The sequence below is a fragment of the Perognathus longimembris genome, chromosome 28, assembly GCF_023159225.1.
Source record: "Perognathus longimembris pacificus isolate PPM17 chromosome 28, ASM2315922v1, whole genome shotgun sequence".
Taxonomy (NCBI): domain Eukaryota; kingdom Metazoa; phylum Chordata; class Mammalia; order Rodentia; family Heteromyidae; genus Perognathus; species Perognathus longimembris.
This window is the reverse complement of record NC_063188.1, coordinates 100439049-100458377: the sequence shown is the minus strand read 5'-3', so window position 1 is coordinate 100458377 and position 19329 is coordinate 100439049. Positions and strand designations below refer to the sequence as shown.

General features: G+C 34.3%; 1 protein-coding gene across 5 annotated transcripts in view; it reads left to right on the top strand.

The window, feature by feature from the left end:
• Positions 1–19329, top strand: part of Cnksr2 (connector enhancer of kinase suppressor of Ras 2) — a 215770-nt gene that overhangs the window by 159083 nt on the left and 37358 nt on the right. For all 5 annotated transcript variants that reach the window (XM_048336590.1, XM_048336588.1, XM_048336591.1 and 2 more), the window contains 7 exons: positions 889–937; positions 1358–1530; positions 4035–4108; positions 4386–4457; positions 10321–10388; positions 16347–16447; positions 18641–19190. In XM_048336590.1, the coding sequence (XP_048192547.1) occupies positions 889–937; positions 1358–1530; positions 4035–4108; positions 4386–4457; positions 10321–10388; positions 16347–16447; positions 18641–19190 (1087 nt within the window). The remainder of the gene's footprint in view (positions 1–888; positions 938–1357; positions 1531–4034; positions 4109–4385; positions 4458–10320; positions 10389–16346; positions 16448–18640; positions 19191–19329) is intronic.

The following is a 19329-nucleotide window of genomic DNA, read 5'->3' as shown; positions in this document are numbered from 1 at the left end:
CAGAAAGCATATTCAGGGCAACAAATTATGATCTTTTATGGAAATCAATTGGAAAGAGAAATACAGGTATAATAAGGTAGTGTAGTCAATAAATAAGATGCCTCAATGGATTATTTTTCTGGTACTGCAGTCTAAACTCAGGGCCTTGCACTTGCTTGGCTGGCAGTCTACTGCTTAAGCTATGCCTCCAGCATGACATTTTGCTCGTTATATTTGGAAACAGAACCTCAAGGACTTTTCTGATCAGGCAGGCAATCTTCTAGGTCTCAGCTTCCTGAGTAGCTAGGATTATGGGTGTGGCCCATCTGGAACCAGGTTCAGTAGATACTTTTGATGTAATGATGGTGGTATCAGAATGTGTGTTTAAGATATCAGACATACAGTTATGGAAGTGGATGTCTGAGGAATGGGAAGATAAAGATCTTTGGGAATGGGAAACAAGGAGCTAAGGTGCTTACATCATCTCTATGAAGATTACTCACTAGTAAGAGTGGTAGCAGTTAGATATGAGAAGAAAATATTGATCCAACCGCTGAAATATTCAGATTAATGGAGTAGAAGAGTGAGTAATATTGATATTTCCCAGCTTGCTTCAAAAGATATTTTGGGAGAATCAAATGTGATATTATCTAAAATTGTACAATAAACCCTAAAAAGACACATAGGTTTGTGTATGTATGTGTGTGCGCGCGCATGTGCTCGTGTGTGCTTGCCCTTAGTTTTCATCAATGCTTCATAGTCTGATTTCGCTGCCCACAAAATAAGTTTAGTGGTAATATCCTTTCCCACTTCATGGGAGATTAGAAAGTTAAGTGACCGGGTATACTAATGTATTCTGAATGATTAGAAAAACCAGCTCAGATAACATCCTTCCCTTTTTTATTTCAGACATTTCAGCAGTCATCTCTGCAACACAAATCCAAGAAGAAAAACAAAGGTAAGCCAGCGGTGCCGGGGGGAGGGGGGGGGAATGACTCCCTGCTTCTTTTGTGCTGAGACCATCACCAGCACACTTCATCCATCCCCTCTTGTTTGAGCCCAGTGTGGTTAGGAGTAGCATAATCCTCCAGCGGAAGAGCTAGCAAGTCTCACTTCTCCTTTAATTCAGTTTCAATACTGATCCCATTTATAATAAATGCCATCAACGAGTGTGAAGACTAGGATTACCATTTTTTCATTGAATTTGATGTCACTTAGGTAGGCAAAAAATGTTTTATATTTTTCTATTCTAATACAATAGGAAAATGCTAACTTTCAGGTTAATATGTACCCAACTTATTTTTAGGACTTATAGATTGACCTATTTTATTGCCTTTTCCAAAATTTCAAAAGCATGTTCACTCACTATTATCTTTAGGGCCTATAGCAGGCAAGAGCAAAAGGCGAATTTCTTGTAAGGATCTTGGCCGTGGTGACTGTGAGGGCTGGCTTTGGAAAAAGAAAGATGCAAAGAGTTATTTTTCACAGAAATGGAAGAAATATTGGTTTGTTCTAAAGGATGCATCTCTGTATTGGTACATTAATGAAGAGGTAAGACAAAGCATTTTTTGTTTTCTTATTCTATTCCTTATCTTTAACCAAGAGTGTCACCATCTTGTTACATTTTAAAAATCATACAATCAAAATAATCATATAGTCACTTACTTTAAATTGAACTCAGGTTTCTACTAGTTATTTTTCCCTTCAACCTCTTAAAATAGTTGCATTTAGGACTCCTGGATAGTTGTATCTGTAATCCTGATGGAGCAATATATCTGAAACACAACTAAGGTATAGTAAAATTATATATATGTAACTAAAAATACCATGCTAATTCAAGCAGTAATTCAACTAAAAGCAATATACATGGAAATTTGATATTGATTTTTTTCTCCAAGTTGTGCATTTTTTCCTCTTTGCTTTTTAAAAAGAATGCACTTTAGTAATTTAAATCAATATTATCTCAATTTATTTCAGTTTTCCTTAAAGAAAAAAAATGAAATAGTACTCTTGTTTTTCAAATACCAAGTATTAAGACACACTTTTGGGAAAGAGAATGTATGTAATACATTTATGTGGTAGTGTTAGTAGAGCAGATTTATACCCAGGGCAATCATCACAATCTATTATATACCTCAAATATATGCTGAGTATACTTTTCTACTTATATTTACTCAATTCTTTGTTTGTGTTTATTCTTCTGATAGCTGTCCGTTCACTATATTATTAGGTTTGGAGGGTTTTCTTTCATTTTATTTGGTGGTATTCTCATTTGGCCTGTCTCAAGTGGTAGAGTGCTGCACTCTCTGATCTTTGCTTCTTTGTTTTAGTCATTTTTGATGTATAGTATCACATTTTTTGCCCAGGCATATCTATTCCACAATCTTTCTACTTATGTCCTCCTAGTAGCTGGGATGACAGGCACATACTACCATGTCCAATTGTTGTTGAAATGAGGGTCTCCCTGACTTTTACTTGGACTTCCCTCAAACTACAATGCTTCTGAACAGGTGGGATTATAGGCATAAAACACTGTTCCAGGTATTGTGTCTTATTTTAAGCAAACTATAATTTTTTCACACATTTTCATTTATTAGACATACTAAGTACTTTTTAATATGTCAACCAAGTTATGTCAAGATATAGCATCTTGTATTTCTCTTTATTGTAAGTTCACTTGTTGATTTATCTGGTATATACTAGATTATATTCTATTTTTCAAAGTTTAAGTGGTAAGAACTGTAGCCTCCCCCCCCCTTTTTATTAAACTAAAGCTATAGTTCAATCAGCAAGTTATTGTTACTGTGTTAACCCTGAGAGAAATGAGAGAATATTGAATGGTATGAAATGCAAGAAATACCTTAGCATGATTTTTATAGAAGAAATGTAAACTTCTTCCTTTACATCATTATATGGTTACTATACCCTTTGAAAATATTTTGAAATGTTTAGATTTTTAATATTTTTAATTAATGGGATTGGAATTAACACAATGGCAAAATCAAAATACTCCTTTATAAAATATAAGCTCCTATCACTGCTGGTAGCATCTGATTTTTAAAGTTTGCATAAAATTCAGTAATCATATACACACAGAACTGAAAATCTATTCATTTTCTTTGAAATAGTGGCTAGGAGTATATTCCCATTTAAATCTAATGTTTAAGAGCTGTAGACTGGTATAGAAGATCAAGTAAAAAATTGGGATAGTAAACCACAAAGAAGGTTGGTCATTACCAGGACAAGGGACCCAAAGGTGAAAGTATTTAACTTTTAGTCTTAGCTTAATTGAGTTAACTGGTAACTAACTAAGAGACTGAATAAATCTCATCTCATGTTTTTGTACAGAGGAGGAATTATCGATTTTATTCAATTTTTCAGATGAAAAGTCACCTTTATATTCATAACATATATAGTAAGCCAGATATTTGAAGAGCAGCTTGACTTATTTCACTTGTAAAGTCATCAATACACAAACCACAATTAGAAAAAGTTACATAATTAGAAAAAAATCAATTCAAGTTTGACATGAGAATTTTTGGAGGTAAGCAGGAAATTGAATCAGTAAGCATTTCTATAATTCATGTTGAACATTAAAATAATAGAAAATTATATATTGCAAATATCAACTACAGTTTTATATATATTATAAAAATCAATATACTTGCTCACCAGAAATTTTTTTTAATTTGTTTTTATTTTTGCATTTCTGGGGATGGAACCCAAGGCCTTATGCATGGTAGGCAAGTGACTGCTTGACCACTGGGCTACATCCCAAAATCTAGAAAATTTCTTCTAAAACACCTTTTACATTGAGAAAGGGGGACATTTTCTATATTTATCTTAATATTGAAATGATTAATACACTAAAGTAGGAATTCAGAATATACTTTTAGTATATGGAATATAATAGGTTATTAATAGAATCATAATGCCCAATTTCAGGAATTAAATCAACACATTTATTAGTATAGATACTTAAGGCACACTCATACAGTATAATTAACATTGAACCTTTTTGTTTAGTGACCTAAAAAATAACTTTGCTTCTTTAGGATGAAAAAGCAGAAGGATTCATCAGTTTGCCTGAATTTAAGATTGACAGAGCCAGTGAATGCCGCAAGAAATAGTAAGTTGGTTTTATTAAGGGAAAGGGAGAGAAGGGATGATACTTTTTTAATTTCAAGTTTTTAAATTATAGGTTACTCATCTAATGTTTTCAGATTGACATAACAAGGAAGCAGCTATATGGACAGAAATTGAACTTTACAATGATTTCTGTCATCATAATAGATGCAATATATATGCAAACTCAGGTTAGATGTTGAGGCAGTTTTACCCATAAAAATAACTTGGTTCACACTTATTTTCTCATTTGTAATAAAAATAAATGTCCTTTTTTGCAGTGCATTCAAAGCCTGTCATCCTAAAATCAAAAGCTTTTATTTTGCTGCTGAACATCTTGATGACATGAACAGGTAAAGTATTACTTGAATTTCAAAGAACTTAGCTGGGTGCCAGTGGCTCCTGTCTATAATATTGGCTACTCAGGATGCTGAAATATGAGGATCATAGTTCAAAATACCCTGGGCAGGAAAATCTGTGAGATTCTTATTTCCATTTAACCACTAAGAAGCTGTAAGTGGAGCTAAGGCTCAGGCAGACCACTAGCCTTGAGCAAAAATGCCTAGGGACAGCATCCAGGCCCTGAGTTCAAGCCTAGGTGTGGCACACACTAAAAAGTATTTGTCAGGCAAGCTTTCTCAGTAATGCTTAGATAATATCACAGAAGGTTCTAGATTGATTGGTTTAAAGCAATGTGGACCCACTGTAGTTTCATGTGGCTATCCTTAATTTTAAACAATAGCATTTGCCCATAACATCAGGCTGTAAACTTCAAATATATACAATACAATTGTTTCCTTTTCTTTTTTATTGCTATAGTAAAGGTGATGTACAAAGGGATTACAGTTACATGTTAGATACTGAGTACATTTCTCAGAGACTTCTCAGAAGAAGAAGAAAGAGGGGCTGGGAATATGGCCTAGTGGCAAGAGTGCTTGCCTCATATACATGAAGCCCTGGGTTCAATTTCTCAGTGCCCCAGAGGCAAAGGATAAAAAGACAAACGATTACAAAAGCAATACTTACAAAACCATTTGGTGTAAACCAACTGAAAACTCATGGCGGGAGAGGGAAAGGGGGAGGGGGAGGGTGGAAATGAGGGAGGAGGAAACAAATTGTACAAGAAATGTACCCACTGCCTTGCATATGAAACTGTAACCCCTCTGTACATCACTTTGACAATAAAGAAATAATTATTCAGAAAAAAGAAAGAAAAGCAATGTATCTTTATCCATATTTATCTTTATCTTTATCCATATTTATCTTTATCCATATTTTCTCTGAGACAAGAGGACAAATATAGGTTTTGCAAAGCAAGAATATGGATATAAGCAAGTATCCGTAAAGGAAATGTTCAAAATATTTGATTAGACCCTTTATTAATAAAGGAACCAAACTTTCAAGTAGTTACCTTTCTTTAAATTTTACAGAGGGCACTTGGAAATTAGAGAGCTTTATCTCCTTGTTCTCAAATTGAAAGTGTTTATTTCCCTGCACATGGAGGGGAGATGATACTCTTATTTTGTGTTTTAATTATTTTAGAATTCTACTGTTATAGTTCCTCACTATCTATTTTACCATATATTGAGCTCATTGAATTTGGGATAAAAATGATGTGTTTAAGTCATAACCAAATTGAAAATAAGCAGCATATGTGAGCATATCCTGTCTTACAAAATGGATACAAGTGGAACTGGGAATATGGCCTAGTGGTAAGAGTGTTTGCCTCATATACATGAAGCCATGGGTTCAATTCCTCAGCACCACATATATAGAAAAGGCCAGAAGTGGCGCTGTGTCTCAAGTGGCAGAGTGCTAGCCTTGAGCAAAAAGAAGCCAGGGACAGTGCTCAGGCCCTGAGTTCAAGCCCTAGGACTGGCAAAAAAAAAAATGGATACAAGGACTGGGAATATGGCCTAGTGGTAAAGTGCTTGCCTCTTATACATGAAGCCCTGGGTTCAATTTCTCAGTGCCCCATATATAGAAAAAGCCAGAGTGGCGCCGTGGCTCAAATGGTAGAGTGCTAGCCTTGAGAAAAAAGAAGCCAGGGACAATGCTCAGGCCCTGAGTTCAAGCCCCAGTACTGACAAAATAGATACAATAGATCTCAGGAACCTCCCTCTATAACTAGTATAATTTAATCACTTAGGATAAATACTAATTGGGGCCTTTCTAAGCTTTGAAATTGCCTGCTTAAAATGCATTTTTATGAACTATAAAACCATTGTGCGTTTCCGTTTGCTACTTCATTTAGCAGTAGCTTCCTATGGATGTATCTGGTTCTAGATGTGTCACAGAACAAAAACAAACAAACTTGTGTGATTCAGTTTGTTACTTTTTCTCAGCAATGGGTCAAAAAACTTATCCAAAAATATCATCTTTATGTTCTAGGTCTAAAAGGGTTGTTTTATATAAGGTTTGCCATGGTGCACTATACCTTTCAGAAATAAATTGACCTGAAATAATGAATTGTTTTAAAATTTAATTATAATGCAATTTTATTGTTTTGCTTTGCTTTTTCTTTTGTAGTACTGTGCTTTTTCTTTTGGTTAGTAGTTACTTTCAGTATGCCGAGCTTTTTTAACATTACTTGTTAAAAGAATAGTGGTATGGAAAGACACCCACATTGTTTAATCACCTAGTTGTTATATAACAGACAGATAATGCAATGTTGATTTGTTCTATAGATAGCATTTTAAAGGTACTGCCTAAATCTTCAAGAGGAGGTAAATATGTGATTTACCTGATCATTCCATAATTTTAAAAGTATCGTCAAATCTACATGGTATGGAAATATATCATAAGACAGAGTACCATATCTTTCTCTTCCCAATTCAGAAAAAAATGTTTATATAGTGCCAGAAGTAACAGGACCTAATTATTAAAGTTAAATTTAATTTCATTCTATAAAATCTCAGCATGTACAAATGTACATATTTTATTACAGTACATATGTGTATAATGCATATGTATATATACATTGAATAGTAAAGCCTCAGTACCTAATTTTGAACAACTACATTTTTGCTTATGAGTAATTTGTAAAGCACTGTGGAATATCTCACTATGATTCATTTGTTCCCTCAGTAATGAATACTGAAACATTTTTAATTGTTGTTTTCTTATTTGAAATCCATGAGGAGAAAATAAAGTATTCTGAGATACATTTACTGAATTTGTTTGGGCTGTAGACTATTTACTATATCAGTACACATGGCCTTGTAATTGTGACAGTCACCAATTTCTATTTGGATAATTACTATTTATACATTTTTTTCATGACTCTTACCCTTAATACTTTCTCAATGAATTATTCTATGTAATATTGGACAACTCATTTTAATGTTCACTGTAAGCAAAATCACCTTGCCTATAACTTTCTGTTTTAAAGTATTAGTAGGGTAAGGTAAGGTAATAATTTAGGACCTAATATTAAGGAACTTTCCTAACAATGTAGTAAAATGATTCTAAATTCTCTATATGCATCCTTGATCACCTGACCCAAAATAGCCGCATCTTCTCCCACCACCTTTGATAGTTTCATTTTTTACTTTCCTTTTTGTAATACATATATACACAGGTATATATGTATATAGATATGTATATATTTTACAAATGGTTATTTGTATTTCTATTTGTTGTTTGCCTTCCTCAGTAAGAGATAGGCATCATAATGACAGGTACTTTGCTCATTTATCTCTGTTTTTTGTATGTCTAGAACAGTACCTTGCAAATATAGGCTTTCAATAAATGCTTCTCTCATCCTTAATGAGTATATATATATATATGTATATATGCTTTCATAATAGCATAAAACAACAAATCATAACTCTACCAAGTTCATCAGTAAACATCTAATAGCTGAAAACTTAATGACATGTTTTCCAAGAAAATACCAACAGTTGTGTGGTATTTTGCTTTTTGGAGCTATCCTCAGTGGCCTAAGTACATTCACACATTGTTTTTGTGGTACAAAGTTTTGAACTCAGGGCCTTGCCATGTTGATACTGTACCACTTGAGTCACCTTCAGCCCTATTTTTTGCTTCTTCTTCTGAGACTGAGTTTTGTGAACTCTTCTGTCTAGGCTAATCTCAAATCATGATCCTCCAACTCTCAGCGTCGCAAGTAGCTAAGATTACAGGTGTGAGCCACCAGTACCTGGTTTATTCACGTTCTAAGGAAGTTTATTATAATAAAATTGTTTCTGCTTTTAACTTTCTCATACAGTGAAGCAATTCTAGAGTTCAATAAAGGCAGAAACTATATCTTACTCATTTCAGTGTCTGTAAAACATAAGTCATTCATTGTTCAGCACATACCAGTCACTTAATATATATTATTGGATTGAAATGTTGTGGAGACCGTTTTTTAATTTTTTCCTATTCACTCATAAAGATGTTCTTTAGGATATTGATATAATTACATTTCAGTGGTATTTTGAAGTATAAAATATATGATGCTGTATTAAAATCTTCAATGAAGAAATTTTCTTTAGTTTTATTATCATATCTTTATCAGTAAATACATCAAGCCAATCTTTCCCAAGAATGATGAACTTTTCCCTGAAGGACAAATTCAATCTCTTTCTCACTGCAAATGAATTAGGTTACATTTTAATTTTGACTTTTCATTATCAAGAAGAAATACCAGTCAAAGTTATTTATAATAAAATCATCGACTTGCTGATTTCTAGTTTACAATCTTCGGGAAAGTATATATGTGTGTGTATATATATATATATATATATATATACATATATATATATATTACTGAATCCATGTTATCAGTATTTTACAAGATTCTAGTCTCTTTTTTCATTTCCCACACATACTTGAGGTGATAATTGCTTATACCTTTTGCCAAAACTAACTTGACTTTAAATGGTTTATTACCAAAATTAAAGTTTAAATTTTCAAGCAATTGATTTTGTTTATTAAAGACACAACTTTTCCTTCTTTTCAAGATGCACTAGATATTTGATGTGCTCTTAATACCATTTGGCAAAAATGGTGAAAATATATTATGCATTACTTACAAGAAAAAGTACTCAAGCACAAGGTTTTTTCCCATTTTATTATTTTTTATTTTTTATTTTTTTATTTTTTTTCTATTTTTTGTCAAAGTGATGTACAGAGAGGTTACAGTTTCATATGTTAGGCCTTGGGTACATTCCTTGTACTATTTGTTACCTCCTCCCTCATTCCCCTCTCCCCCATCCCCCTTTCCCTCTCCAGCCATGAGTTGTTCAGTTGGTTTATACCAAATGGTTTTGCACGTACTGCTTTTGGAGTCGTTTGTCTATTTATCCATTGTCTCTGGATTTTAATATTCCCTTTCACTTCCCTAGTTCTAATACCAGTATATACAGCTTCCAATGTACTCAGATAAGATACAGTGATAATGTGGGTACAACCACAGGAAGGGGATACAAGAGGATCATCAACAATAGAAGCTATGGTTTCACATTGCATGTTGAAAGTAATTACAACAGTGATATAACAGTTGTTTCCATAACATGGAGTTCATTTCACTTAGCATCATCTTATGCATTCATAAGGGCATAGCTATTAGGCTCTTGTGATCCTCTGCTGAAGCACAATTTTTTTAAGAGATAGATCAGATTGTAACACAATTTAATGATGCTGACTATATTGGAAATTCCAAATTTACTAAGTCTAGCTCCAAACAATTTAAAAAGCTTATTCTGTCTTGGAAAACTAAATATTTTTGTATATAGAGACAAGTTTCTGGAATTATTCCCAAGGTGTGTTTCCCCTTGGACTATTAAACTTGAAAGAGTTTAATCAAGACTAGCATTTCATAGTAAAACTATTTTATATAGAAGGTGTACAACTTTTTCTTGTATCAGAATAAGTTGGGCCTGATATTGTTTAAGAATCTCCAAAGAAGCATTTATTCTGAAGAAACAGAAAAGCAGGAATATTTGGAGGGCTTCCCCATTTGGAACAAGGAATTAATACAACTTTGCTTAACTCAAAATCTTTATATTATAAATATTAAGAGTTTGCCTGCCTGTTCTATTGAAATAATATGTTTAGTGTGGGAACAATTTGTACTACAGTAAAATATAATTTGTTGAAGAGTTTGTCAAGAAAGAACACATCTTATATGTATTCCATGTATTTAGACATCTTTTAACATTTCTATAAGTAAAATGTAAGAAGTTAAAATATGATTTCAACACTTGTTTTTAGGTGGCTTAACAGAATTAATATGCTGACTGCAGGATATGCGGAAAGAGAGAGGATTAAGCAAGAGCAAGGTAAAAAAAAAAGAACGTCTATTTTACAATTGTATTATAGTTTTTTTATACTGTTATCCTATATGGTGATTCATTACTATCACTTCAGAAAATAATGCATCTATGTGTGATTATTTGAGGGTAGGGGCACCTTAAATCCATAGTAACTAATAGGTAAAGCTTAAGAAACTGAACAGATAAGGCCCAAGTCTTGAATTTGGAAGCAGATAATGTAGAGTCATCTCCTGATTATTGACCCATCTTTATATTTCCTATGGAAAAACAAAATCTTAAAGACTAAAAATAATCTTTTCTTTTATAAAATATCTCATTTGATTATGCTCTTCAGCTTTCTTATTGTGCAACTGGGATCTTATGGATTTCCCTTGGCATTTACCTCAGATTTATAGAAAGTGTCATGGCGGGGAAAAAATGAGAGAAGAGGTAACAAGTTGAACAAGAATGTACTCAATGCCTTACATATAAAATTGTAACCCCTCTGTACTTCACTTTGCCAATAAAGAAAAAAACAGGAAAAAAGTGTCATGATGCAGAATTGGTATCTCAAGATTTCAGAATTTATCAAAAATGCAAGCTGTGGTTACCATCCTAGGGTAGCAGAACATTTTTGAAATATTGTATGATGTAGTACACCTCTTCGAAACATGAATAGTTTTTTAAGTTAAAGCATCCTAAAGTAAAAAGAATCTAAATGCTAACAAATGTATTTGTAGTTAGGTCTTCAGTGAACACAGCTTGTTTGCTGATATAGAGATTCTAAAAGCCTACTTCTAAGAGTAGAAATCTCAGCAAGAACATTTTAATAACATGTAAAAGCTAAAATTGTAGAGATCTGGTAAAGGGAACTAGTCCCCAGAACCAATTTTTCACCAAATGCTTAGGTAACCGTCAATAAGCTTCTTCTGTAAAGAGCCAAATAATAACTTGAAGGCCATACTGTCTCTGTCACAGCAATTAAACACTGCTGTCCTAATGTGAAAGCAGTCATCAATAGACAAATGTACATGCTTACTTGCCAATATAGCTTCACTTACGAACTATAAGATTTTGAACTGCATAAAAAGCCAATTTTCATACTTTGAAAAAAAAATCTTCTTTTGATTTAGTTCTTAGCCACATAAAATGAATAAACCAGGGCTGGGAATGCTTGCTTTGTATCCATGAAGCCTTGGGTTCAATTCCTCAGCACCACACATATAAAAAAAAGCCAGAAGTGGCGCTGTGGCTCAAGTGGTAGAGTGCTAGCCTTGAGCACAAAGAAGCCAGGGACAGTGCTCAAGCCCTGAGTTCAAGCCCCAGGATGGGCAAAAAAAAATGTATAAACCATATTGTCCATAGGCTATGTAAAAAAATTAAAACTGGTAGAGGGCACATTTCACCTGCAGGGCAACATTTATCAACCTTTGGTTTGTGCTTTGAATTATGGAGTGGAGATTGTTGGATTGGTGTGGGATGAAGAGATAGGACAGAAAGATCTCAAATAAGTATAATATGGCTGCTGCCAAGGGGAGTTTATCAATCTTATTGAGGACTGATTAAGAAAATCTGCTGAAACAAACAGTACAAGAAATGTATCCAATGCCCAAAGTATGATACTGTAACCTCTCTGTACATCAGTTTGATAATAAAAATTTGAGAAAAAAAAAAAGAAAATCTGCTGAGTGGATGCAAGTTTCCTTTTCTAAGAAAGCATAAGAAAGAGGTAGAGTCGATGAATAAATGTTTCTTGGAAAAAGTAGTCAGTGAACCTGATGTAAAGATGATAGAAGATTTTATTTATTCAACATCAAATACTTCTTTGCAGGACCTCAACTTAATTTTTGTGTGAAGGAGAAATAAACACATCCTCCCTGAAATTAGGTTACATCCTGGTAGAAAATGGTCTTAGAGAAATAAAAGAAACCAAGACATAAAAATGGACAACTCAAACTCAATGGAAATGGGACTAAGGAGAATCTTTCCAGGAAGGGCAACAGGAAAAATTTTATGTTGCCTATACTTTCAGAATATGTTCTTGCAAGATGAGAAGGATGCAGAGTCAAGGAAATAACTAAAACAATCCAGGAAATGCAAGCAACATGAATAATTCCACAGCTAATATAGAAGCAATCTCCATTAAATTATGTGCACAGGCAAACTTCAGCTAAGACTGCTAAGTGTTGAATCTGTAACTAACTCATGCCTTTAAGCCTAAATTTGTGGTAGGAATACTCAAAACCATACCAGCTATCATTTTCAGATATCTTTAAAAGACATAAAATAATTCTTTTAACTGTTCATAAACATGAGAGCATTAGGAAGAATTAGAAGTCTGAGTAATATATTGAGAGGAGAATGAATCTAGGAAAGGTGTCAATTTACATAAACAAGGAAGCTAAAATTTTCTAGCTTAACGTCTGTATTTTATTAACATTACATTGAAGCTGAGTATTATCTTGACTTTAGTGAATTTCCTCTGTGTTTAGTTTAATATAACCAAATTTCATTATGGATGAAAGAACTGGTACATTGCATTCCATATGCAGGTTACAAAAAATATTTATTCTATGGACTCATTCTGCCCTGCTCTGTTGTGTGAGTATATATTTAAATCCCTAGTGAAGTGTGGTAGAAATTATAGGCAGATAGTGTTACAATTGTTAAAACTCATATCTCTCTTGCTACTGCAACACAATGAAGTAATTTGTGGTTCCACAAAGAATGTATGTCCCTAAGACATTTTAACATATGGCAGAAACATACTAGATTTCCTATCTTATGTATGATTAGTTTCTGAGATATTCTACACTGAAATCTAATAAGTATATAGGTCTGCTGCACAGTCCAGTAGATATTTCCCATCTCCCAAATACTGTGCTACATACCGGAATTTAGCTTCATCTAAAATCACTTCTTTAATGGTTGAGAATAGACTGGTAATTGCGAAAGTCTTCAAAGAATAGGGAAGCGTGGGTAAAGGGTGACGAATGAGTACTAAAGTATAGCAAGGTAGTAATTAAATGTTTTGGTGAGCTATTGCACAGTAAGATGAATATAGAGGATAATATAATAGGTATTTCAAAAAACTAGACAAAAGGAATTTGGGTGCTTTTACCATTAAGAAATGATAAATCTTTGAGATATTTGTAAAGCTTTCATGACACAAAAGTGAATGAAATATATTTATTTGATATTTCTAATGAAATGTCATTTAAAAAATTATCCTTTTGAATCAACACATGAACGTAAAGTAGAAGTTTACCTCTTCTAGTCATACATAACACAGCTTGTTCAAATTACTTATAAAATTATATATAGTATTATATTACATCAGTTCTAGAGATGTTAAAGTATCCAATTATTTTCTGCTATAAGACAGCTCTGAAAATAAATTGATTTGATCTTACATTAACATTTAGACTAGTTCTAGCCTTGAATCTATGATATGTCTCTAATTTTCCACACACACCCAAAGAGCCTAACTAAATTTTTAGTGTAGCCTTTTTGGGGGCATTTGTTCTTTCTGTCTCTGTCTCTGTCTCTCTGTCTCTCTTTCTCTCTCATGCACATTGTCACATACAGCTTAGTATAAGAATTTAATTTTTAGAGTGGTAGTTCTGTCTTTTTTAAGCAACACAAGAAAATTTCAGATTGATGATGCTTTTTAATGAGCCAAGAATTACATCAAATAGTCAATATGAATTCTTTCTAATTTAGTTGAGGAGAGAAAAAAGAGAGAATCTCCCAAATCTACCACTATAGAGCCCTGAATAAAATGGTGATGATCTCTTCTCTTTGTTAAGAAACACCATTTCCTTATAACCCCAAGGTATCAGTACAAGTATCAAGGAGAAAATCAGCCAGAGTTTCTGGAAATAATGAGAACAATGACAGTGACTCCCAAGTTGAATTTCAGGCTCTCATAAAATTGCCTAGCCAATAATGTAGGTCTCCAGATTTCACTTCCCACTGCTGGAAATTACTACAATTAAAAAAAAAAACAACTAATTTCAAGAAGATGAACACCAGGCCTTTATTGCCTCTGTGATCTGGGTCAGATTGCCCTAGCATACTACCTACAAAACATCCAGGAAGATAAATGACCTAGTAATTCCCGTGTTCAGGGTACAAGGCACTTGAATATAAGTTACCTTATTTAGTACCTCCTAAACATAACTCCACAAAATGGTTGTTATTAGCCTACCCCTCTTTACAGAGTATAAAACAAATGAAGAGAAGTATTGTTAAGAAACCATTTCAAGACATAGAGATACAAAGTAGTCTAGAATTGAGCCTACATGAGCCTTAGTATATAGGTCATGCTTTGTTGACCTGCATTTGTATGATCTGTGTCTCAGCAGCTATATTAATTCATAACAGGAGATATAGTTATACTGGTTGTCACTAGCCAAATATTATACTGTTTTTCTCTTTGTTCTGGTTTGGTTTGGGGGTGGGGACAAAGTCTTATCATGTAGACCAGGCTTGTCTTGAACTTGTGGTCCTGTCTCCTGCTTCCACCTCTTGGTTAAAGGCCTGTACCACCATGTTTCACTTTCTATTGTTTTTCTAATGAAGGAAAACATATCAATTTAAGTTAGACATTGCTTATCTTTTACTCAAAGGAATATAATTGTCGATGTCCTTTTTCTTGAAGGCCTAAATTAGTGATAAATAATTTGTTAAATCTATTAATTTATTAAATTATTTATCACTAAATAATTTATTTTATTCCCAGTTTACATTGCTGAAGAGTTCAGACTCACAGTAACCAACATTGAAAATTAGAAGGAGGTAGAAAGACTAAATAGTAATGAATATGCTGCATATTAAACTCTCCTGTAATGTTAAATCAGTCTCAGAAGCAATTCTTAGAGCTTTAGGACATGCAATTTCTTAGTCCAAATGCCAAGTCCATTACTCTTATCTGGCATACAATGATTTCACCATTATTGTTAGCTATTCTTATTATTAATCACCACCACAGGGCAAATATTGCCAAGATATGGGTTACTGTAAAAATATGTCCTGTAGTTTTTCACCTAAATCTGAATATTAGGTGAGCCTTGTGATAGTTCTTTAATGATTTAAATAAATTTTCCTAAGAATAAGGAACCTTTATTTTAATACATTTTGTAATCTTAGCTTAATATAGATAATGCTTCTGGGTTTTTTATCATAAATCACATAAAAATTAACCCACTGTTTACAGGGTGGCTAAGATATTAGTGGAATAATTATGATTATTGGCCTTTTGCTACGTTTGATTTCCTCTTCCACTAATAATACATCTCTCAGAGTTGTTCACCCTCTTTCTTGCCTGAAGCCTGCCAAGTCACTTTGTCTATTGGCTTACATTTTCTACCCTTTTAAGTAGTTCTGAAGTTTGGAACTTAAAGACCCATCTGCAGATTTGCCCTTTTGCATTTGGCAAGAATCAGAGTTTGCCATGTGTTTCAAAAGAGAAGTGGGAGTATGGTGTTGGGAGATTCATGTCAGCATGACTCTGGAAACAGTGCTTGTTAGATAACCAGTGAATTAAAGCCAGAGAAAATAATTGAGAATGTTATTTTGTAACTGTTTGTGTTAATATTCATCTTTGGTACAAAATAATACAACTTTGAGATGCGTCGTGTAATAGAACTCATTAATTGGACTTCAGAATAATTTGGTCTAGAAATGAAATCACCCTAAACTTCACTTGGCTAACGCATTGTCTTTTCCTTAACTCCACAAAATTATAGCTGTATGTGAACCCTGGCTTTAAAGGGAGGTTGGAATTAGGTGATTGTGCTCTTCCTCTTCAAAACACCAACTAAGAACAAAAGTTGGTAACTCTCTAGGGTAAAGGAATACTGGAAAATGTGGTATGAGAATGGAATTTTAATTTCATTTTGATAAACAGTAACATATGTTCTTGAAAAAGTGACTAGAAACATTTCCTAGAACATTGATGTGTCTATGTGTATGAATTTTCAGATTATTGGAGTGAGAGTGACAAGGAAGAAGCAGACACTCCGTCAACACCAAAACAGGACAGTCCTCCACCTCCCTATGATACTTACCCACGGCCTCCCTCTGTAAGTTAACAAAGTGTACTGAATACAGCACCAGATTCGCTCAATATATTCTCTATATATGTTTTTAAAATTTGTATAGGGAATTGTAAGTCAAACCTCAGGTTTTTTAGGGAAAAATAAAATTAGAGGTCTAACATGAATGAGAAACGTATTTTAATTTATTTACTGTAAAGGTGATGTACAAAGAGGTTACAGCTACATAAGTCAGATAAACAGTACATTTCTTTTTGAATAGTGTCAGCCCTTCCTTCACTCTCTCCCAGTAGGAAATATTTTTTAAATGTACAAAGAATATTTAATCGAGAAAACAGTGTTCAGCAAAGATTAGAGGCTCTGTTTGTATCATAGTGGTCTTCTTTGAAATATCAACCAAAAATTTCTTTAAAGAAGAGATATAAATTGACTTTACTCCACATAAAAGAATTTTATACCTATGTACTTTAGAAACAACTGATAAAATTTAGTGTCATAGAACTAGGGTTGTACCTCAGTGGTAGAACACTTGATTAGCATGTGTAAAGTCCTGGATTTGATCTTCAGTACCACAAAAAATAGTATTGTATCCATAGTGAAGATATTTGTGCTTGTAGCATTTTAGATAGCCATGGGTCCGGTTTTGTGTATGTTCATATCGTGCTGCAAAATTTTTAAGCCAGTACAAATTATTCTGTGTATAGATTATGCTTTTAGTCTTTTACCTGATAAATAATTGTCCTTGTTTTTTCGTGATTATTTCATTCTATGCCATGAGAATTATTGAGACGATGTAAAAGTCTTAGATCCTATCTTCTAAGAGTCTAAGATCCCTAGTCATGTTACTTTAACAATTAATTCTACCTATATTGGGACTGAATATTCCACAAGAGAAAAGGAAGTTGGATTTAGATGACAATAGTCATCCTAACTCAACTTCTATTATTGCAGGGATATAGTTCATATTTTTCCTTTTACCCTAAAACACCAGCATCTGAATACTTCCTTTAAAATATTAAAGAGAGAGACAGAACACAGATTTACTGAACAGCTTTTAAAGTATACATAGCAACTTGTGAATTTCAAGAAGGGAACTTCACATTATTATTATTAATATGGTGAAAGGTAATCAAGTACCCACAAAAGTAACTTCTCCTCCTTTATTAAGAGGAGTGAATTGACCATTCATCTAAACCTTATTTATGATCATCACATTTAACAAATCTGGCCTCATCTGCCAGAAAGGCACCTATCCTAGCCTGTTATCCCCCAGAACTAGATTAAGGTTTGCCATAGGAGGGAGGTATGTACACTGTAAGTATTCCACATTGTTTCTCTCTTCCTAGTTCTTCTCCTTGGCTGTGCTCTATGCACAGCATATATTCCCAGATAAAAATATTCTGCCGGGCTGGGAATATGGCCTAGTGGCAAGAGTGCTTGCCTCCTATACATGAAGCCCTGGGTTCCATTCCTCAGCACCACATATATAGAAAAGGCCAGAAGTGGTGCTGTGGCTCAAGTGGTAGAGTGCTAGCCTTGAGCAAAAAGAAGCCAGGGACAGTGCTCAGGCCCTGAGTCCAAGCCCCAGGACTACCACCCCCCCCCCCAAAAAAAAATATTCTGCCTTTTTTGTTTATATACCCTACAGTGTCTATGAAAATGTTAATCCCCAACAAGATATAATCTCATCCCATGTACATTTTAAATTCTCTAGACTTGACAAAACCATAAAATAGCTTTTCTGTGACACCTACAGAGGTAGATATTCGCCTATGAAGAAAGGTTTAGTCTGCGTCTAGACAATGTTTGCTCTCACATCCAACAGCCTCTCTCCTTTCCCTCACCCCCAGGCTACATAAAATCCAGGAATAGGAATTTGCAGACAATATACTTCTTCAGAATTTTGAAATATGTAGAGATTTTTTAATCTTATTTTTTAGTTGATGAGTATTAAATAAGCACTCACATTCTCACACACAGCATATTAATGTGTGAAATTTTTAGTGAGAGCCTCATATAGCTGTATTTCAAGACATTCATATCTCTATCTCTTAAAAATGCAGTCTGGGGCTTAACTTTGGGATGTCTGCAAGCTTGCTGTGTGGTTACTTGACCACCTAAGAAATCCATGACTTAAATATTTCCTGATTAACATGTTCCTTGGCACTAAAAGTGGTCTGATATTTCTATGAGTACTAATCAAAGGCTCCTTTCCTGCAGATGAGTTGTGCTAGCCCTTATGTGGAAGCAAAGCACAGCCGACTTTCCTCTACGGAGACCTCTCAGTCTCAGTCTTCCCATGAGGAGTTCCGCCAAGAAGTAACTGGGAGCAGTGCAGTGTCCCCCATTCGCAAGACAGCCAGTCAGCGCCGTTCCTGGCAGGATTTAATTGAGACGCCCCTGACAAGTTCGGGCTTACACTATCTTCAGACTCTGCCCCTGGAGGATTCTGTCTTCTCTGACTCCGCAGCCATCTCCCCTGAGCACAGGCGGCAGTCCACCCTTCCGACTCAGAAGTGCCATCTACAGGATCATTATGGGCCGTACCCCCTCGCTGAGAGCGACCGGATGCAAGTGCTAAATGGCAATGGGGGCAAGCCTCGAAGTTTCACTCTGCCTCGAGATAGTGGGTTCAACCACTGCTGTCTGAATGCGCCAGTTAGTACCTGTGACCCGCAAGATGATGTGCAGCCCCCAGAGGTGGAGGAAGAGGAGGAGGAGGACGAAGAAGAAGAAGGAGAGGCAGCAGGGGAAAACATAGGAGAAAAAAGTAAGTATGCTTACGGAGATTTGTAGCTTGTATAAGCAAAGTCCTATCCTTTTCAAAAATAAAATTGTTTCCTGTCTTTCTTAAATTCATGGTCTTGCTGTATAGGAAGTTAGGTTTCCCTTGGTGCTCTACTTTCAGA